General features: G+C 38.9%; 3 protein-coding genes across 6 annotated transcripts in view; 2 read left to right on the top strand and 1 right to left on the bottom strand.

Moving 5' to 3' along the window:
• Positions 1 to 4,226: 4,226 nt before the first annotated feature.
• Positions 4,227 to 8,148, top strand: hspa5 (heat shock protein 5). The gene is made up of 9 exons (XM_034203629.1): positions 4,227 to 4,392; positions 4,940 to 5,090; positions 5,207 to 5,438; positions 5,565 to 5,702; positions 5,802 to 5,914; positions 6,011 to 6,401; positions 6,504 to 6,741; positions 6,833 to 7,000; positions 7,108 to 8,148. Exons 2-9 carry the CDS (start codon positions 4,975 to 4,977, stop codon positions 7,674 to 7,676), a joined length of 1,965 nt encoding a protein of 654 aa, XP_034059520.1. The 5' UTR covers positions 4,227 to 4,392; positions 4,940 to 4,974; the 3' UTR covers positions 7,677 to 8,148.
• A 646-nt stretch (positions 8,149 to 8,794) lies between these two features.
• On the bottom strand, positions 8,795 to 11,848 carry rabepk (Rab9 effector protein with kelch motifs). 2 transcript variants are annotated; one of them, XM_034203647.1, is made up of 8 exons: positions 11,637 to 11,848; positions 11,152 to 11,206; positions 10,913 to 11,067; positions 10,491 to 10,646; positions 10,026 to 10,190; positions 9,544 to 9,693; positions 9,237 to 9,386; positions 8,795 to 9,069 (listed from the first exon to the last, which is right to left on the bottom strand). In XM_034203647.1, the coding sequence occupies exons 2-8, from the start codon at positions 11,202 to 11,204 to the stop codon at positions 8,843 to 8,845; spliced, it is 1,056 nt and encodes a 351-aa protein (XP_034059538.1). In that variant the 5' UTR covers positions 11,205 to 11,206; positions 11,637 to 11,848; the 3' UTR covers positions 8,795 to 8,842. The 2 variants fall into 2 exon arrangements, with proteins under 2 accessions (XP_034059538.1, XP_034059530.1); XM_034203639.1 differs by lacking the exon at positions 11,637 to 11,848 and having other exon boundaries at positions 11,152 to 11,626.
• The window catches only part of rgs3a (regulator of G protein signaling 3a), a 145,155-nt gene continuing 138,795 nt past the window's right edge, over positions 11,004 to 17,363 (top strand). For 2 of the 3 annotated variants that reach the window (XR_004567818.1, XM_034203567.1), the window contains exons 1-2: positions 11,004 to 11,089; positions 12,690 to 12,743. The gene's annotated coding sequence lies outside the window, so the exon portion shown is untranslated. The remainder of the gene's footprint in view (positions 11,090 to 12,689; positions 12,744 to 17,363) is intronic. The other variant, XM_034203552.1, reaches the window with a different exon arrangement.

The following is a 17,363-nucleotide window of genomic DNA, read 5'->3' as shown; positions in this document are numbered from 1 at the left end:
GGTAAAAAAAAATCTCCTTCATGCAGCCCCCGGGAGGGACATGCATGGGGGGAAGAATCAAAACCAACCTAATTTGTGTTTGATAAACATTTTTATTATAAATATGCACATGCCTATATAATTAATGTTGTTGATATGTCCTTAATATATGAAAGGTAATAACTATTACATTCCCTAAGCTCAGTAAAGTGCCTATTCCTTCATTTGTTTAAAGCAAATACATCAGAAATGTATAAATCACTAAGCAGGAACACGGATACACTTGGTGTGTTCCTAGTAACATATATTGATTGACATACAACAAACTAAGTTTGAACAATTCTCAAAAAAAAATTAATATGACATGTATCTCAGAGTTTAAAATGTTGAGCTTCACAGTTTAAAAAAAGTAACATTGTTCAGAAATGTGCAACTTTTTAAAGTTTAAAGTCAAAATCTTACAGTTTACATATTTATATATCATTAAAAGAGGAGTACTATACTATTGTACAGTATTTAATTTTACATTATGGCTTATCCAGTACTATTTTACATGTCCATACCTCTATGGTCCATACCTATTCCTTATTCCACCATTGTGTCACTTGTACCATTTTATTGAGCTGTTTTAGTTTCTTGTTTCTTGTATGTCTTAAGTGTATTCACTCAATAAAAGATAATACATTTCCATCAGCTCTTAAAACTGCTATTGTAACACCAATTTTTAAATATGGCGACAAGAAAGAAGTAGGCAACGATAGACCCATCAGCATTCTACCTGTTGTGTCCAAAGTAGTTAAAAAAGTAGTCGCGGAGCAGCTGGTGTCACACCTAAGCTACAACAACCTACTCCATCCTATGCAGTTTGGTTTTAGGACCAATTATTCTACTGAGACTGCATGCTGCTATTTAGTGGAAGGAATCAAGGCTAAGTTAGACAAAGGAGGGATAGTTGGAGCAGTGTTCCTTGACCTGCGAAAAGCATTTGACACAGTAAACCATACCAAACTTTTATCAAAACTCAACAATTTCAACCTGTCAGTTAGCACAATACAATGGGTCAGGTCTTATTTAGCTGGTCGTTCTCAATGTGTCCGTATAAATGATAAACTGTCAGAAACTAAGCCATGCTCAATCGGAGTGCCACAAGGCTCAATTCTTGGACCGCTGTTGTTCAGCATATATATTAATGATCTCCCATCTGTTTGTGAGGATGTGGACATCCAGATGTATGCTGACGACACAGTGTTTTACACTCATGGGAAAGATGCTGAACAGGTTGCCTCTAAGCTCTCGTCGACGCTGCACAAAGTTGCTCAATGGTTAAATGACTCGTGTCTTACTTTAAACACTAACAAAACAGTGACAATGTATTTCACGAATAAGAAAAAAACAACCACGCATCCACAGCTTCGTGTGAATGGTAAAATAATTCAAAACGTCAATGAGGTCAAATACTTGGGAGTGATCTTGGATGCCAATTTGACTTTTGAAAGCCATATTAGAAGCATGACTAGAAAGCTGAAATATAACATTTTCAAATTTAAACATATTAGGAACTCATTAACCATAGAAGCATCGAAAACCTTTTTGCATGCCATGATACTATCACATTTTCACTACTGTATAACCTGCTGGTCCCAAGCAACTAAGACTGCTATGAGACCACTTGAGGTTCTTTATAAACAAGCCTTAAAAGTTATGGATAGAAAGTCATTAAAACACCATCATTGCAAAATACTGTCCAAATACAAACTTTTCAGTTTTGATAGTCTTGTTCTACTTTCCCGAGTTCGATTGGTATTCAGAATCATTCACAATTCTACAACACCACCGTTGAGGGGCTTTTTTCAGTTTCGCCGTGAGCAGAGTTGCAGAAACTCCAGATCTGCATCAAATGCAGATCTAACCATCCCTCTGAGGCGCACTGCCTTTGGACGATCAGCATTTTCGTTTACGGCCATCAAGCACTGAAATACTCTTCCAGTTTAACTTAAAGCCTGTACTGATTTTTAACTCGTTTTCCTATGGTGCAAAACAAATGATATTAAGCAACCAGTCATGCCAACATTAATTACACTGTAATCTGAGTTTTTTTTATTTGAACTGTACTGTCATACTATATCTTAGATATTTTATTTAAGTGTATTTGAAGTGTACTAAGTATTATGTTCGTAACCTGAATTTAAATCAGGCTTTGTAATTATTTGAGTGACCGAGATCATGTAAGTGTATTTCAAGTGTACTATGTATTCATTTATTGAGCTGTACTTAAATCAGGTTTTAAAATTGTTTGACTGATAGAGACCATGCAATGTTATTATTTGTTTATTGTTTGTTATGAACCTGTCTGAGGACCACAGATGGAAATTAGCTATTAGCTATAATCTGGCATATTGCATATCTTCTCTTTGTTGAGATTAATGTTTTTGTATGCATGGTCCTTCTATAAATAAATACAAATAACAAATAACATATTGTATGTTGCACAATGTGGAAGGAGCCTGGAACCTATATGAACAACAAAGCTGTAGCTATTGTGCAAATGACAACAAAGTCTCTAAATCAAAATCTCCCGTCCTGGGAGAGGAATCCCTCCTCTGTTGCTCTCCCTGAGGTTTCTCCCATGTTCCCCTCAAACTGTGGGTTTTTCTCTGGAAGTTTTTCCTTGTACGATGTGAGGGTCTAAGGACAGAGGGTGTCGTTTTTCTCATACTGATATTCTGAACAATCTGTGTTGTTGTATTTGCTGTAAAGTGTCTCTACTGTAGGCTAATTTTATTATATGTACAGCACTTTGGCTCGACCAAAAATCGTTTATAAATGTGCTATATAAATAAAACTTGATTTGATTTGATTTAAATATTTGAATCTTGAATATACGATGTCAGATACTGTCAACGACAAATAAAACAAAGGACATATCATTTACAATGTTTCCTTACTTCTAGTCTGACCCTCAGCACTCCAACCATGGAGGGACTTTAAAAGGAGACCTTAACTTGGCTAAATGGAACTTGGAGACATAAGTCAGCAGAAAGCAAGAGACATCTGAGGGTCAAAATTATATTTTTCCCCTTGATTCTGCAGTTCCTAATAATAATAATGTTGTTGATGTTACCCTGTTAGAAAAACCTCTCAAACCAAGAAAAATGATCTGTTCTATGGATTTTCCTTTTATGAATTTTTACTTATGTAATTTTCCTGATGCATGTACAATACTTAATTCAGAAATCTTCAAACAAGATGATTTGCTTTGGAAACTGAACTGAATTAAACTCAGCACAGTGATAGAGTTTTTTGGTAATTATCACTTAGCCTGACATACCAAGTAGGTCTAAGCATGACACGGCCTGCAACTATAGGCTACAACAAAAGAGGGCTGGGTGTTTGTTGAAAATACAGAACAGGTAAACATTACAATGACAAATACTTGTGATTGTGTAGTTACAGTACTTTCTTTAATATCCTATAAAGCTAGCATACATACAGATTTTAAAAAGTGTTCATAAACACTGAAGTGTGGCCTTGACAACCAATTACTTAACCCTGACCTATTTAGACTTTTGATATAGAAGATTGTTTAAGATAATCCAGTGTATGTGGTTTTGTTTGATATGTATTGTAACCTGCTTAACCTACATTGTATTAGGCAATAACATATCTGTGATCAATTTGTGATCAATAAAACACACAAGTTAAAACTAGATAGTCAAATTAGGCAGGTTTAATTTAAAGGTGGATGTGTTAAGCCATCATTTGTGTGTACATTATCTGATGAAATGTCCTGACAATCCAGTTTATCTGATGTAACACCCCTTGCTCTTAGGCTATTTACATGCATATTACATAGTGTTTGCAAATGTCTTACTCATGATTGTGTCATCACAACTACTAATGATACCAACACTACATCATGTAGTACTCCTTGAAAAAACAGCAACATGAGAATGAACGTCAGTCCAATTAATGTGGGCCCATTATTCTTAAAAAAACCAGGAGTAACTTAAAATGTACAAAATGTGAAAATGCACCCTTCCTCAATCTTTAGAGTGGCGTGTCATTGCTCCAACTGTGTTCATGAATACACTTGACAGACAGCCAATAAGCATCCGCACTGTGGGCAAAAGCCGTGACGTGTCCTCGACCCGATGTGTGCAAATCAGCGGCCGACAGCGTGCCGGTGGAAACCAATCAGCAGGTTCCAACGAACAGCTGCTCAGCCAATGGCGTGCCTCCACGACGGGAAAGAAGTGACGGCTTATATATGAAGAGAGCACGGTTCATTCAACATCATTACACAGAGGCAGGAATACAGAATACACCGAAACTGAGAGATACACCGCTATAAGAGGCTGGAACCAGTTGAGGCAACGCCAAGGACGTTAATTCATTGACAAAACTGCAATCAAGGTATGTATACGCATTGTTGTGAATATGAATGTGAGACAATGTAATATTTTGTGACACAGCGTTGGTACTCATTTTATGAGTTTCATTACGATAAACCTGCCAAATTTGACGATGTTAAGTTTACATTAGTCTTTTAATTATGAAGAGAAGACACTGATTTGTGATATACCATGCATTAAAACGTGTTTTTAAGAGCTCCTTATGGCAAAGCATTTTTTCCTGGCATGTCTGCTAGGCAAGCTAACGTAGCTAGCTACCGGCGAATAAAAAAAAGAAAAGGAGACAGTGGTGTTAGCACTCGGAAGAGGCAATCGGGCTCCACCCACATTACCCATAGTCTTTCAACGCTTATATTTGACATTTTCGGGGATTTCTAAGTAAAGGTTACATTTCCCATCTATCATAGGTGTATATACATGTATAGTGTATGACACTATCTATCTAACCCTACCATTAGCTGTTAAGTTAGCGACCTGAACTTTGTAGACCGCAAGCACATGTCATGACAAGACACGTTTGTTAACACTGTTTTTTCAATTTCCCCCAGATTTCTTCTGTAGATCAGAGTTCAATCAAGCAAAGATGAAGTTGATGTGGGTAGTAATACTGGTGGCCGGCACAGTAATTGCCGATGACGACGACAAGAGGGAGAGTGTAGGGACTGTGGTTGGAATCGACCTGGGGACCACCTACTCTTGGTAAGATACAAAAAAATCAAAAGCCCTCAGGCTTCATGGCCTTAGAGGACAATGATATGATGCAAATTGTGAAATGACTATTGAGTGATTTTAATTTGTTTCATGTTTTCCTGTAGTGTTGGAGTTTTCAAGAATGGCCGTGTGGAGATCATCGCCAATGACCAGGGTAACCGTATCACCCCATCATATGTTGCCTTCACGGCAGAGGGTGAGCGTCTGATTGGTGATGCCGCCAAGAACCAGCTGACCTCTAACCCTGAGAACACAGTCTTTGATGCCAAGAGATTGATTGGGCGCACTTGGTCAGACTCTACTGTGCAATCTGATGTCAAGTACTTTCCCTTCAAGGTGAGTTTTATTATGCATTACAGTGCAGCCCAACTAAATGCAACAACAATGATCTGTCTAAAGTTGTAAAGATTGAGCAATACACTTTTATATTTATACTAATATGGATACATGTTCCTCTTTTAGGTTACTGAGAAGAAGAGCAAGCCTCATATTCAGGTCGACATTGGAGGTGGCGTGATGAAGACTTTCGCTCCGGAGGAAATCTCCGCCATGGTGCTGACCAAGATGAAGGAGACTGCTGAGGCATATCTGGGCAAGAAGGTACACAAACCGGAAAGATAATGTTTGTCAAAGGTTAAACCGCTTTTGAATAAACATGTTCATTTTATCAATAATTTAACGTTTTCGTCTTTCCCTCAGGTCACACATGCTGTGGTAACTGTCCCTGCCTACTTCAATGATGCCCAGCGCCAGGCAACTAAGGATGCTGGAACCATCGCTGGTCTGATTGTTATGAGAATCATCAATGAGCCGTAAGTGTCTAATGATTTATTCATCCATTTCCTTTTTTTTATTGGGAAATTATTTCCCCCCCTTCCTGTATTATAATATTTAATTGTATTCTTTAGAACTGCTGCTGCCATCGCTTATGGTCTGGACAAGAAGGACGGCGAGAAGAACATTCTGGTGTTCGATCTGGGCGGTGGCACCTTCGATGTCTCCCTTCTGACCATTGACAATGGTGTGTTTGAAGTGGTTGCCACCAATGGTGACACTCATCTTGGAGGTGAAGACTTCGACCAGCGCGTCATGGAGCACTTCATCAAGCTGTACAAGAAGAAGACTGGCAAAGATGTCCGCAAAGACAACCGTGCTGTGCAGAAGCTGCGTCGTGAGGTTGAGAAGGCAAAGAGGGGGCTGTCTGCCCAGCACCAGGCCCGCATTGAGATCGAGTCTTTCTTTGAGGGAGAGGACTTCTCTGAGACCCTGACCCGTGCCAAGTTTGAAGAGCTCAACATGGTACGTTGCATTCCAGTTGCATACAAGCTAAAAATAAAACCACACCCGTTTCATAAAACCTTATGTTCACCTTTTTTAACCTTGCTTTTTTTACTTTTCCAGGACCTGTTCCGTTCCACCATGAAGCCTGTACAGAAGGTAATGGAAGACTCTGACCTGAAGAAGGCCGACATTGATGAGATTGTGCTGGTTGGAGGCTCCACCCGTATCCCCAAAATCCAGCAGCTGGTGAAGGAGTTCTTCAATGGCAAAGAGCCCTCTAGAGGCATCAACCCTGACGAGGCTGTGGCATACGGAGCAGCTGTGCAGGCTGGAGTGCTGTCTGGAGAGGAGGACACTGGTATGTAATCTTCATTATACACTAGTGTATATTTGACCGGTTGCAGCTTGCCAACTTTATTTTGTTAACTAAATATTTTCCTCTCTTGCAGGTGATCTGGTTCTTCTCGATGTGTGCCCCCTGACTCTTGGTATTGAGACTGTTGGTGGAGTAATGACCAAGCTGATTCCCAGGAACACAGTGGTGCCCACAAAGAAATCCCAGATCTTCTCTACAGCCTCTGATAACCAGCCTACTGTCACCATCAAAGTTTATGAAGGTAAGACAAGACTACATTTGCCAACATAATCGAACATGTGTCATTTTATTTTTTGCAGACAGAAAAATGAAATATTGCTCCAGCTTAATCGTCCATTTTCTCCATAGGCGAGCGTCCTCTGACAAAAGACAACCATCTGTTGGGCACTTTCGACCTGACTGGCATCCCCCCTGCCCCTCGTGGTGTACCACAGATTGAGGTCACCTTTGAGATTGATGTCAACGGTATTCTGCGTGTCACCGCTGAGGACAAAGGCACAGGCAACAAGAATAAGATCACAATTACAAACGACCAGAACCGTCTTACCCCTGAGGATATTGAGCGCATGGTGAACGAGGCCGAGCGCTTCGCTGATGAGGACAAGAAGCTCAAGGAGAGGATCGACTCTCGCAACGAGCTGGAGAGCTACGCCTACTCCCTGAAGAACCAGATCGGCGACAAAGAGAAGCTTGGCGGCAAGCTGTCCGATGAAGATAAGGAAATCATCGAGAAGGCAGTGGAGGAGAAGATTGAGTGGATGGAGTCCCACCAGGAAGCTGAGCTAGAAGATTTCCAGGCTAAGAAGAAGGAGCTGGAGGAGGTGGTACAACCCATTATCAGCAAGCTTTACGGTAGTGCGGGCGCACCACCACCTGAGGGCGCCGAGGGTGAGCAAGAGGAGAAGGATGAGTTGTAGGCAGGATTCAAGTCTTCTGCCATCCCTTGCCTCTCTGGTAGTTACATCTAGATGTGTATATATTGGACTGATGGGACTCAATAGTGAGAGGAATGGTTGGGAAGGGGTGGCGATAACAAGCAACCATTCTGAATTTTCTGAAAGACTTTAAGATGAGTTTCAGAGAAAGGTGTTCTCTTCGCTGTGAGGTGGAGATATTCGTCAGCCCGGATATGAGGCTAGCTGCTGCTGTTCTCAGGCAGTCCTGATGGGGTTCTGTTGTGGGTGGGGGGGTGGGGACAGGTGTCTGTGGGTCCATTCAGTGTCTGTGGGTCCATTCAGTGTCTGTGGGTCCATTCAGTGTCTGTGGGTCCATTCAGTGTCTGTGAGATCAAGAGATTGTTATGTTCACAGGCATCACTAAAAGTTATTTATTGAATCTGGTCATTGTACTTCAGGAAAGACATTGAAATAAATGTTTGATACAAAATGATACTTGATTTGTCTATTTTTTTTACATTCATATATAATTTAAAGATCAAAACATGTTTGTCATGCAAGCTTGTGCACTTTTCAATTTAACAATGCATTAATGTCCAACTTTTTTCTTAGCAAAAATATGTATGCTTCAATTAATTACATTTTTTCATTAACAGAGGGTTATAAAAAAATGATTGACCTCTAGCCAGTTTTAGTGTTTCCAAAATGGACACATCCTATATTGAAAATTAATTGAAATATTCTATTTCTCATGTATTTGATTTATTGCATACAGTTATGAAAGACAGCTTTGCTAATTACTGTACTGTCGGATTCAAATACATTATTGCACTAAAATGTTTCCGTAAGGTTAACATACAACTGGTCTAGAGTTAAATGGTTTACAAGTAGTTGCCAGTGGCTACTAAAACACAGCTTGGCAGGGGGTTCAGTAAGTTTATCAGACCTAAAAATAAACGGGGCTGTACATTTCCACTAAAAATAAGATGTGTATTTTTGTTCTGTATTGGTGAAGAGACACAACATAAATGTATGCAGATTACTTGATTGAATATAAGCACATTATTTAAACAGCATTTGTAAAGGAATGACTGCCCTGTGCTTTGAGCCATAGCTCAGCTGATAACTGCAACAACGAGTGGTTCTTTACAAACATTTTATTCCAAATTTGGTAAATAAATATTACATCATGTCACTACAGTCAAAACACAGTCATTATGAATGACACCCTGGGTGTCCATTCCTCCAAATACAAAGGCCAGGTTTATTGTCTCTGAGGCTGCAGGGCTGTTGGCCTCCTCCCCATCTCCATCCTCCTCACCACACACCTTCCAGGGCAATACACACATGGAGTGGTCCAGGCGGTTGGGGGGCATGTCCCCTTCAAACTTCATGAAGACCCATCTACATTTTTCTGCAAACAAGGTACACTGTTACATTTAAATGTTATACCAATGCAAAATAAGTTGCTGTGGTGTACAGGAACAACTACACTGCCCCCTAGCCTTTATTTATGCAGTCAGTGTTGTGTACAGTATGAAGTAACACTTTTCAGTCACAGGCATTAGGAAAAAGATGTACCAGTGTTGAATCTGTACATGGAGTTGCTGGCGCCATCTGCTGTCATGCCCCCAAAAATGTAGATGTTTTTGCCCAGAACGACAGTAGAGTGGGCTGCTACTCCTGGTGGGATGTCTCCTTTGGTTTGCACTTTCTCCCACTTCATGCTCCCTATAAACAGTACACACAGTTTTATTTTCTGAAACAAAACAAGCTTCCCAAGTTCTGAGGCTCAACATTGTAATCCTGTATGATCCTTAGATAAATGCAGCTAGGAAATATATTCACTTAGATCCTCTTATTATGATTAAGGAGAGTTCAGGCTTACTTGTGTCAAGAGAGTACATGTCATTGTGAAATTTGTCTCCAGCCATGCCACCATGAATGTAAATCCTTAATCCAACTGCTGCAACAATGTGTCCATGTCTGGCCGGCAGGTTTTTGCCTTGTGTTTCTGGTTGGGACCAGGTGGAAGACTCTGGAAACACCAAAAGATAAAATATGTCATATACAGATTAAGATAGCTCTACAGGTGTTACTTACACAATTAATGATATCTCCTTTTGTACCTCTAAAAAAAATCCCTTAAGATATCTCCTTAAAAGTCACTGTAAAGTAAATAAATAGTAAGTAAAATAGTATTTTAACACAAGGTATTTTTGACAGCATTTTAGGCCCAGGATCATTCACTGAAAAATCAATGTAACATTAAAGGCTGGAGCAACATTACCTTATGTGGGTGGTTATACAATAAGTGTCAAAACAAAATGTAATCTGTGTCAGAGATGTTAGACATAGTTAAACATATACCTGCAGCAAAGACATGGAGTTTGGGGTCTGAGACAGGTGCAGCTCCTGCTTCTCCGCCAGAACAGACATATAGTCGGTCCCCTAGGCAGGCTGAGTTAGTGTGATATGTCCTGGGACCGGGGGGTTTGCCATTAACCTCTACATTCTTCCAGCGAGACTCACTCTCTGGACACACATGTAAAAAGTGGAAAATACTGAGAAATCTTTGGTCACATACTATACAATCCAACTGTCTGTCACAGAAACAACATTGGTTACAACACTGTGAAAAAACATACAGCCTTGTTACTTCCATTGGACACTTTGAATTTGTTTGATGAAGAGAGTTTGCAAACAATACAGCAACTGATTTCATATAGTAGATCAGTAACTCTTTCTGTGAACTAAGCCCTGTTTCTGTAATAACAGTGCAATGCTACAAATGGAGATGACAGATTACTTGGTGAATTTAAAATTAGGATTTACCTGCTAGCTGTATGCTCTGGACACAATTGCGATTGCCGCTCTGCTGTGCCCCTCCAAACACCCACAAGCTCTGAGGGCAGCTCTCTGGCACAAAGCTGCAGTGTTCATAACGCGTCTCCAAACCCTCCCACTCCGGGATGTCCCATTCATGATTATCTGGTGAGTTCAGAAAGAACAAAAACATAAGGAAAGCTCGAGAATACAAATGTAAAAGGAACAAAAATGATGATCATTGTACATAACAAATGAATGTGTTTAACCAATAGGGTGCTGTGTTAGCTCACCTAATGTCATAATCATCCATCAGTGAATGCAATATAAACTACTTCCATAATATATTTCTTTACACATTTTTGGTGAACAGTTTAAAAACACAGTTAAGCATCATATGTCTGGATCGGTTGTTTGCTGACAGTTTCTACCTAGATTTATGATATGCGAATGTGAGAAACTTCCGTTGGGGTTGGCTCCCCCTACAATAAAGATTCTTCCTTTTCCTCCATCTGCAGATGGGACAAACGTGCATGTGTGACCCACACTAACACCTGGAGCACTGCCCTTGGGTATCAAAGAATACCTGTTGACAACAACACAATTGGGTAAAAGGTTTGCTCATTACATCACTATGATAAGTACAATGAAATTATATTAATTTACTTACCAAATTCCTTCTTTGGGTTTATCAAGAGGATCAAGTACTGGGAGAAACTCCATGGCTGTCAAATATACATGAATTAACCTGGTGTTACTGTTGTTTTACTCTGATCAGGGATACATCTGTTACATATTCAGTGTTGGTCCGGTGCGATAACAAATAGCTAATGTATGACAAGCTTTGGCCACAATCATTGTTGATTTTTGTACTTATTATTCTGATAAAAATAACTCTCTATAAGCTAATGGTATCCACAGAAGCCATTAGCAACGTGAAATCTAGCTACGATCGAAGCAACAACTAAAATATGTTTGAATAGTTCCTCTTGTAAAGGATTAGAGAAAGGCGGTTTGTAGAACACACTCGTTAGCAGGTCAAATGTATTTTTATTTAGCGACAATGTCACTTAGAGCACGCTAAGTAGGCCTACAGAAAAGTTGCTAACGATACATGCTAACTAAAAGAGAGAAAACTACTTCCTCCACACTGACCTGTCCTTCCGGGTGGAAAGGGGAGAGTGTAATTCAACTGAAGTCCGTATCCTTTTGCACCACTTTCTTACGTCAATACAGCGGTTATTATTGCTACATGATACTGTGTTAATATATTTTAAATATAAGTCTAAACTATTGCACAGCTGTTCGTTTAAGACAGGACGCAGATGTTACGCTGGCAACGTTGGTTGCCATGATTGAGACAGAACTTCCAAACGTAGTTGCCATGGTTGCCATAAGCGCATGCGCAGTTCACTCAGCCTGTCAATTCTACCCGACCGCCCGACTTTGAAAAAGTTCCTAATTGTTGACACGCATTTAACATTAATGTGGACTCTAAATATGAGGCATAAAAGAAGCCTTTGCCAGTTTACATTCTCAAAAAAGTGTCTTCAGTTCCTGCTTGACTGAAAACTAAAGTAAAAAGGTAAGTAATGAGTGACAGCAGAGCAAGGACACACGTGTTTGCAATAATAAGGATTGATTGTAGTCACAGAGCTAACGCTAGCTTACAATTTGTTTCTCTTTCCCCTAAATACAACATATAAAAAAAACCCAGCTGAACAATTGGGAAACAATTGTGGGTGTTATGAAGTTTCAAAGATACCAGTAACTCATAGCTGGAACCATGCCCTGGCTGCACAGTTTAATGTTTTAACTAGCTTAAATCAGTTGAAAGATGGCGGTCGAAAGGGAAATATCTCCGTAAATTGAAATTCGTACTAATTAGCCTATATAAATAAAACAACTTCCGAACCAACCCATTAGTTTATGTTTCAACATAAAATGTATTAATACAAGTTTATTTGTATTCATTATATTGAGGACACACTTCTGGTTTCTAGTTTAGTTCAAGATACGATTATATAAAACCATTTATACACTGGGGAATTGGTGTGCAGGGCAAACGTTGCAGTACAAAGTAGGAAAGAGTGCATTTACTTTGGGAGCGAGTTTAGATAAAATGTATTCACTGTGCTCAAGAGTCTAGAAATGCCTTTCGAACTGTGGTTTTATTTGTCTGACCACCTATGTATTTTGTTTGTGCAGGTTCTTGTCAGTATGATGACACAAACGTCAGAAGCTGTAGCTTTGGGAAATAAGGTAAACATCTTTACGTTGCAGCAGATTAATTGTACAACCAAATGAACAGTAATATCTAATATGATACAACCACTAACCATGCATGTTGGCCTCCACAATCCCAAATAAAGCCATTTAGATAAATATACTTAAAATTTCAAGCTACATTTTCACTTTTGTTTTAATTCCAATTACATTTTAAAGGTGTTTTTATATTGTATCTACTCCTTAAGCGTGCTTTAAGAGTACAACTTGCCTGTAGATCTACTCCAATCTTAATAAAGGATAGGGTTTAGTATTGTATGCAGTATTGCAATTGTGTTTAAGATGTAGAGCAGCACATTTATTCATGTTTGCATATGCCAAACCAATTATAGATATTGCGTTCACAGTCCTGTTTGAGGGATTATGTGTTATTGCAAGCAGATCTCAGTCGATTCAAAATTAAATGTATAAATGGCACACAGATTTGACCTTACCCCATATTTCCAGTAAAATGTGTATGTTCAAAATAAAAAAATAGACAAATGGTCTGCAGATCCGTTGCAGAGTTAGCAGCATCTTGTGGTTACATGTGGATGTTGCAGGACCAACCGTACTTACATTCACCCTATAGTACAAAGCCTGAGATACATTTTTAGCCGTTACATAATATATCAATAATATATTTGATCTATACTACATGAAACATTAATGCAATGTATACAACATAAATTAGCTTGCAACTCACCACATGCAAGCTAATTATAGCTATACATGTATACTACATTTATAGTAAACATTTAAAATGGATGCATAGGATGCATTTAAAATACAGTTACTTGTAGTAAATGTATTTATTTTTTCTCCATGTAGTTTTCTATTAGGGAGGTTATTTCTCAAAGTGGTACAGTATAATAATTTGTGGTGTGTAGTGTGCTTTCAGAATCAACCTTAAATGTGTTTCACAACATGTCCAGTAGGTTGTGCCATCGTCTTTTTGTCAAATCTTCAAATGATGGCTTAAATCAGGGGTGTCAAACTCAAATACACAGTGGGCCAAAATTATTGAAATTAACTTATTGCACATATTAAAACTGGAACTAACAAAGCTTGAATTATTGCCTATAAAAACAACATTACACATTAAATAATCAGTTGCATTCATTTCTTATGGCTCTATCTGCAGCTTTTCCGGAGTCATTTCTTATGATTACATTTTTCCACAACAGCTTAAAAAAAACTATTTCCCTCAAAGAAAAAAAACAAACATGCCCTGTTGTCGCAAGAAAAAGAGTGCAGAAGGAAACATCCATGTAAACTCAGTTTGCTGCTGTGATGCTAGTTCAAGCCAGATACTTGGCATCTCATCTCGGGTGCAAGTTCATCGCTGTTTGGGGTCAAGCTCTGAGCTGAGGAAATCCCCAGGATTGAGTGAAGGTGTGCGTGCAATATACCGGCGGGCCAGATCTAATAGTAAATACAAATGATCCTGCGGGCCGAAATTAAATCAACCAATGGCCTGATTTGGCCCCCGGGCCTTGAGTTTGACACATGTGGGATAAAGGAACTTGGACAGCCTTGGATTGTTTATGGCAGGGATGGGCAACTTTGATGGTGGCGGGGGCCACATCATTGATGTACTGGCCACCAGGGGGCCGCAGATTCACTTGGAACACACACACAAAAATTCCATGTGTTGTATGTAATTATTAACAAATATACTAAGTCTGACATCTTCATTGACATTTTACAATCAAAGGGAACATCCCCAAAAAATGGGAACATCCTCTAATAAGCTCACTAAACAAATATCAGTTCACAGAAATGTTATTTCATTTTTACAAGTGGCATGTTTGTATTGAACAGGTTATTAAACAGTGGAATAAAGCTATTTTAAACTATTGGAAAGCACGGAAAATGTGTGTGTATTGAGATTAACCATTAGATGACATACACATGAAGTCATGAACACTAACCCAGACATTAGTTGTCTAACTTGAACCTAAAACACTTGTAGCCAGTCTCTGCATTCTCCTTATTCCACAATAAGGGGAATGTCAACACAGACACCTGTCAGCCCGCACTCTGCTGTTCCTCAGCACCACTCCCCCTCCCTCCCGCTGAAATTATGAATGAAAAGCGTAGTAATCATAGATAACACGGCAGGGTCCGTGACAGTTTGTTTTCACCTGATTTCAAATAAACAAAGTCTTGGTTTTAAGAATATTAAACTTGTTTCGCCAAATTCAGATGATAAATACAACTTTTAAGCTTTTAAAGGCATAATTACAAGAGGCAACTTAACGTCACAGCAGGCATAACAACAGCCGGTGTTTCTTGTGAGGGTTTCCCCGGGAAACAAACACAATACACACAAATGCGTCACAGATTATTTTGCGGTATTTGAAATCATGTACGCAGCTCGCGACGTAACTAGGAGTCTAGTGGACGGTATCAGTACTACAAGTAAAACAAATAAAAAATATATTTTAAAAAAACATTTACATTTTTTAAAAATTAATTACGTTGTTTATAAATTAATCTGAGGGCCGCAAAAAGAGGAGGTGGGGGCCTCATGCGGCCCGCGGGCCGCCATTTGCCCATTCCTGGTTTATGGTATAAATCAGTTGTTTCAGCTATTTCTTGTGCCAATTTCTTGTGTCAATATATTGGCATGTGGACAAAAATATAAAATACTTTATAATTGACTGAACTAACTTGACCGTCTTTAACAGCATGTTATCAACACACATATAACCACAATGAAACAATATTCTTTAGTGTGAGGAGCTGGTTTTCTCTTTGGCTCAATACAAAATGCATTTTCTTAAATCCATTTAATTTGTCTTCGATTTATTTATACTACTGTATAAAAAAGGTAGTATTATGGCAGACAAAAGAGAGCTACACTGAGTGATGTCCACGGGATGTGGATGATAAAGATTGTATTTAATTGGAATATACATTGAGTCTCAGACTAATTGAAACACAAAGCTTCCTGCACAGTCAGCAGTGTTTCAGATACAGTGGAAGCAGAAGGAACACATCTGGATCAGTTAAGACCTCTGTAGACAATATTTTATCTCCTTTTACAATGAATTAAAGAGAGCATAATGAATACCTCAACATGTGAGTCTATATGGTTCATATCTAAAATTAGAAATCACAACCATCTTTGATTGGGATTTGTCCTCTTTACCTTTTTAACCGACTGCAATAGTCACCTTCACATGGGTAAGATTTGTGTTGAATAGGCGAGTTACTCTGCACTTACATGAACATCTTCTAGTGTAGCTATAAAGAAAACAATACTGATAACAATTCTGCTAATTCCATTATCATCATTCAGATTCTATCATTTCCTTGAAGTCACTTTAAGAACTTTCAGTCTACAAATTAGACTGACAAGTTGCATGTTGTGATTAATATTTAGCCATTAGATCAGGACTGCTGTTTATTAATGCAATATGTAAACCTGGAATTAATGGGGCAGCTCGGATGATGAGATTAAAATAATATTATTGAACGGTATCTTCTTCATTTTGATGTCATCTTTCATTAAGAATTTGTTCTGAATGTAGCCTGTCGGTGCCTCACAGCCTGATCTGTTACATGTTTGTGTATTCAATAGACCTATATAGTGTGCCTCTCTCTTAATTGACGAAGCAGCCACAGCTGTGTGCAGCCAGCAGGTGCTCCGCTGTCCCCTGTGGCAATCTGGACATCTCTGCACACATCCTCCTCTCTTCTACTTCAACAATTCACCCCCAGTAAAAATGGCAAAGTCATCCCCGATCTCCCGGCACAAACGGAAAACTCATCTCTTCGAGCAACATGTCCTGCTCTTTTCTATTTATCTCTACTATCTTAATTAAGTCTCCCTCTTCCTTCCTCTTCCAGGTGCATCTCTTATTGCCCCTTCCTCACACTTGTCTGCCTTGTACAAATTGTACCTAATGTTAACTTATAATGCCTGAATCCGAAGGAATTTAGGAATAGTTGATGTAAAGATTTGTATTCTTGATTTTTAATTATTTAATTGAAGGTAAAATTATAAATACAAGGTTCCTGTACATCCTGATTAAATGCGCCCTTTTCATGAAAAAAATTCACAATCACAATATAGTTTTTTTTTTACCAACTACCACAATATTGATAATACGACCATATTGTAGGGTTGATACCTGGGTTGGAACTTTTACAAAATATTCACACAATGAGATGTTTGATAAATAGTCATGTTTGTGCATAACCGGATGTCTCTGAGTTTGGCCCGTACATTCAAATATACGAGTAAATCTTTTGTCAAGATTTTCTTTTTTTTAGTACTTAGTCAAGTATCAAAGGGTCTTTCCTTCTGTTAAAAAGTCCTAAGCACTTGTGTATTTTGTATCTAAGTGGGGGACTGACGTAAATTGAGTTACGTCTCCTAACACACAGGGCTGGCCCTGTAAAGCTGGCTCCCCCCCCCGCATACAGCATCTCTGTAAAGTATGTGTATTCAGCAGTATTCACTCTCTCCACTAAACGGCTCGTTGCAGCTCTTGCCCCCCCCCCCCTCCCTGTGAGCACAGTAGGGCTGTGCGATTATGGCAAAAATCATAATCACGATTATTTGGGTCAATAATTGATATCACGATTATTTTGACGATTATTCAT

The sequence above is a fragment of the Gymnodraco acuticeps genome, unplaced genomic scaffold (genome assembly GCF_902827175.1).
Source record: "Gymnodraco acuticeps unplaced genomic scaffold, fGymAcu1.1, whole genome shotgun sequence".
NCBI classification, from domain to species: Eukaryota; Metazoa; Chordata; class Actinopteri; order Perciformes; family Bathydraconidae; genus Gymnodraco; species Gymnodraco acuticeps.
This window is presented reverse-complemented; position numbering and strand designations above follow the sequence as displayed.